General features: G+C 45.0%; 1 protein-coding gene across 1 annotated transcript; it reads left to right on the forward strand.

The window, feature by feature from the left end:
- Positions 1-227: 227 nt before the first annotated feature.
- TMSB4X (thymosin beta 4 X-linked) lies at positions 228-3,067 on the forward strand. The gene is made up of 3 exons (XM_069204709.1): positions 228-357; positions 1,777-1,889; positions 2,610-3,067. Exons 2-3 carry the CDS (start codon positions 1,790-1,792, stop codon positions 2,645-2,647), a joined length of 138 nt encoding a protein of 45 aa, XP_069060810.1. The 5' UTR covers positions 228-357; positions 1,777-1,789; the 3' UTR covers positions 2,648-3,067.
- Positions 3,068-4,462: the final 1,395 nt, after the last annotated feature.

Raw genomic sequence — 4,462 nt, forward strand, 5'->3', positions numbered from 1 at the left:
CTGCACCCTTTCGGCGCTGGTGCCAGGAAGCTTGCAAGCTGCAAGTCTTCGTCCGCTGTTTTTATGGCTGAGAGAAAAAGAGACCCGTTATAAAGGTTGGAATTACAGTTAGCACAAATAAGAGTTGTATTAATTGAGGAAAATGACACACACGTAAAGCTTTTGAACAAGAAGAAGCAGACCAGGCGGGGCTCCAAAACAGTTAAGCTTCCGGGACGTGCTGCTGCGGAGCGATGACCTCACCGCGCATTTGCATAGCAGGCGGCAGGATATAACAGCCCGGGCAGCCCCTTTGTGCTCCAGTCTTTGAGCTGCAGTCACTGGGATCAAGGCTCTCGTTGCTGTTTGGTGTCGCTGGTAAGGATCGGCCCGTTTAAATCTTGCAAACTTTCTTTTGTCTGCTGATAAAACCAAGGCAATTTTCCAAGTTTCTGTGTGCTTTTGGAAAAGGAGTGTGTATTTTTGGTATTAAAGATCTAATGGATGCCGCGGTTTTAGCAACGGGGATCTACTTATCTTGCAATTCGATGTCATCGTCTATCCCTTCGTTGCTACTAGGATGGATTATCCCGATTTTTTTGACATGAATCTTCAATTTATGTCATCTTTTGCAATCCATGCACCGCTCTACGAAATCCATCCTGCGCAACACTTGGCGGGGAGGCGGAGTTGCTTCCTCTTTTTAACCCAACACGTCCTGCGGTCTTAATGACAAACGTGTACGCAGTTGATAGTTAAAGGTAGAGTCAGGGATGGTGCTCCACTGTAAGAAACAGGAAGGGGAATTAATAGCGCCCAGGGAGACAAAGGCGAAAAACGCTACCCGCATGTGAGCCTAGGAGGCGGTGGCTGTCGCCCGAAAGTATGCAGAACACAAGGATTGCTTCTCACGCCCAAGGCGCTGCTATCTGTGAGGGGGTGGGGTTTGCCCTCAAGCGAAGGGGACTCGTCCCCGGCATCTGCAGGGGCACATGTTCAGAGCTTGCTTTGTTTGGAGGTGTAACAATTAAACTGTTGACCTTGATGGCAACAGCATCCCCCAAATCTTAGCGAGACCAAGGCCCATAGTTCCTGATTTTTTTTTCTTTTTTTTTTTGGATGCTGCTGCAACGGTTCTTGTAGGGCGGGAGTGTGTGCCTGAGCACATTGAGGAAGCAGAAAAGGGAGGTGGTTGGGCTGCGCCTTCTGCGCCGCAGCTCTTTGTGGGAAAGAAGAATGCCAAAGTGTTCTCTCCTCGGGCACAGAAAGGGAGGGTGCGTGATTGATGGGCCCCCATGTGCTCCTCTTGAAAGGGAGTATTTTATTGTGTCCTGGAACAGAATTACATTTCAATACCTACCCAACAAAGCCGTGCAATGATAAGTGGGCATATGCCCTCTTTTGACCACCTAATGCTAGCATTAAGCTTTCCTGGGAGGCAACAACAATTGCGTGGGCGGATTTCCGTGCCTTTGGTCGTATGACATGTGTAACGAAACGATCAATCCCCACTGTGACCAGAGCATCTAAGTTCTAGTAGACACTACAGGCGCTCCATATTATTATTATTATATATACAACATCTTATTTCCGTTACAAGTTTGGAAGTGTTAGTCCCTGCTTTGCGAGCTCATGCAAAGGGTAGTGAGTGGTTGGGGAAAGGAGAAACGAATTCGACGCTTAACAGAGTTAAGTGGGGAGGGTACAGGGGAAAGGTACAGGAACACAAAGTGACATAAAAAGGGCGGTGCCTCTAATTCCCTTTCGTCTCTTTTTTTTTTTTTTTTTGTTGCACAGACTATCTGCAAACATGTCTGACAAACCCGATATGGCTGAGGTCGAGAAATTCGACAAGTCTAAATTGAAGAAGACAGAAACACAGGAGAAGAATCCACTCCCCTCAAAAGAAAGTAAGTACTCTTTATTAGTGTATTCTCTAAACAAGCCTAATGACTTAATGTGTTTAGACCGTTGTCTGTAGGTATTATACAAATCTATTAATAACTGAAAATTTGTCGTGGTTTTCCGTCCATAGATTTGAAAGGATGTGGTATTGTATCGGAAAAATAATCCCGATGCAGCGTTAGGCGCTGCTGGATAGGGTGAAAAGCCCTGGCGTGAAACAAATATGTAACTTATGTGGAATTAGCTATTACACAAATATGCCATTACAGGATAGAATGTTTTTTTCCACAGACATGGCGGTGCAGTCTTTTTCTTTGGATGTGTTTTAGTGTTTGCCGATGGTTTCCGTTTTAAAGTACTGTTTCCACGAGTTGCCCATTTTACCTATCTCGTGGTCTTTAAATGTAGATGTCACGGAATGTAAAAAAAATTCCAGAATGCAAGACTCTATACGAGTATATTTTGTAAAAATGTTTCCATAACTGGATGTATAGGTTTCCCTTTCTAACCACTGTGTTAGAATGTATTCTCTTTAAGGGAAAGTAAAATGGTCTTCACCTTTACATGGATGTTTCCGAAAGACTTATTGAATACCCAGTTGGGTGTCGTGATTTTTGTTGCCTGTCTCAGTTTAAAAAATCGTGTTCTGTTTCAAATGTAAAAGGAATTTTAATTACTTACGTACTTTTTTTCTCTTCCCCCCCCCCCCCCCCCCCAACCACCAGCGATTGAGCAAGAAAAGAAAGGAGGCTGCGAATCCTAATGGCCCCCACCCCGCCGAATCTGCACTGTACATTCCACAAGCATTGCCTTCTTATTTTACTTCTTTTAGCTGTTTAACTTTGTATGAAATAACTCAAGATGCAAAGGGAGGTTGGAGAACTATGACCCGCCCCACCCGGCTCCACCAAAAAAAAGCAAGGACTGAGAACTGACAGAGCGTGAGGCGCTGTCTGCCGGCGGGGGCGCTACAGAGCCTGGCGTCAAAGGGCAGCGGCGGAGCCCGGGCGAAGAACCCAACGAACAGCAGCAGCAACTCCACCACAGCGAAGGCCGAGCTCCTGGGGCCCCGCGAGCCGCAACATGCAATTAATCGAGTGCCATTTTATTTGTCCAAAAAATGATTTTAATTATTGGAATGCACATTTTTTTTAATATGCAAATAAAACATTTTTAAAATCTGGACGTTAGTTTCTTTGAAGAACTGGTGAAGGATTACAGCGACCAAGTAACACGTGTACTGGATCATGTAATACGTTTATATCCATGTTGCTTTTTGATGGGGAAGCAGGTTAAGATTTTAGTGCACGTTACATGATAACGCTACATAAATTATTTAAGGAGTTTAGACTTGTTTTGCATGATCACGGGTAGAGGGGTGTTTGCGTTGCCCATGTATTTTTTTTAAAGGCATAAAACTAGGCGTAGCTTTAGTCCGCAAGTTGTGCACGATCTTGTTGAAAGTCTGCTCGACCTGGTCTTAAACTGTTAGCGTCGCCTCTTGGAACTGATAAATTGTAACGTGTGCTAGTTAGGCCATGAGAAAGGGTGTATAGCTTAAAGGATTATACACTGCATATGTTAGAGCGTGGGGGTCGACTAGTGCTTAGTAGAGGTATGGTAGTACCAAATGAACAGAAAGCTCATAATGCATGGACGGCCCCTAAAAGGCATTGTAGCTGGTTGGATTGAGATAGCACCTAGCAGGGTGACTAGACCCAGGCTCCAAAACTGGGTAAACTGGACTTCAACCAATCATAACACTTGTTTGTTGTCTGGGGCATTTGATATTGTTGAGTCGAGGCTTCTAGATGGCACGCATCAGACATTTAAGGCATGAGTGGGGGAAAAACTGAAACGAGGTGTGTAAACCCCACAAGTAAGTAGCAGTGGTAAATAATGGTTTTGGGTTACGGATTGCTATTTCCATTTCGACGGACTATCACCCATAACACGGAGTGAGGGGGCATCAAGTCACTTAGCCAAATGGTTATGGCCTTCTTAAAATTCTACCTCTGCATGATTTTTGAAGGGGTGGGTGTAGAGTGAAAAAATACCAGGGTACTGCCCTATTAATTGTCCCTCTTATTTATACTTTGTTCTGCCATACCTGAGCGTAGGGCTTGGTTTGGTGTTTCTCACTACCTACCAAAAGGCTCGGATATCGAGTGAAATTTTTATGTACAACTGATTCGAGAACTCTCGAGGGTCTCCCACACTACAGCCCTTGACAGAACCCAGCATTGTTTCACTGCTATTTGCTGTTCTGTCTCGCCTTTTTATTACATGACTTAAGTGAAACCGAGGATCCTGTCTTCTCAGAGCGGTTCAAGTCTCTCCAACCCTGTATTGAGTGATTGTTCTGGAAGCGGTTTTTTTGGGGATGGGGGTCCCTTTACATGTGTTCATTGATTGACCGGAAGACATTGGACGTAGTGTCACGATAAAACGAGCTTCTGACACTGCACGACCTGTAGAGAACAGAATTTGCTAGAGATCCGTAGTGCCTACAAGTGCACATTCATCTGAGAACTAGCAGCAGTGGAACCGGAAGTCCGCCCGCACACGCACGTCGACT

This window comes from Pleurodeles waltl, chromosome 8 (assembly GCF_031143425.1).
Source record: "Pleurodeles waltl isolate 20211129_DDA chromosome 8, aPleWal1.hap1.20221129, whole genome shotgun sequence".
Taxonomy (NCBI): Eukaryota; Metazoa; Chordata; class Amphibia; order Caudata; family Salamandridae; genus Pleurodeles; species Pleurodeles waltl.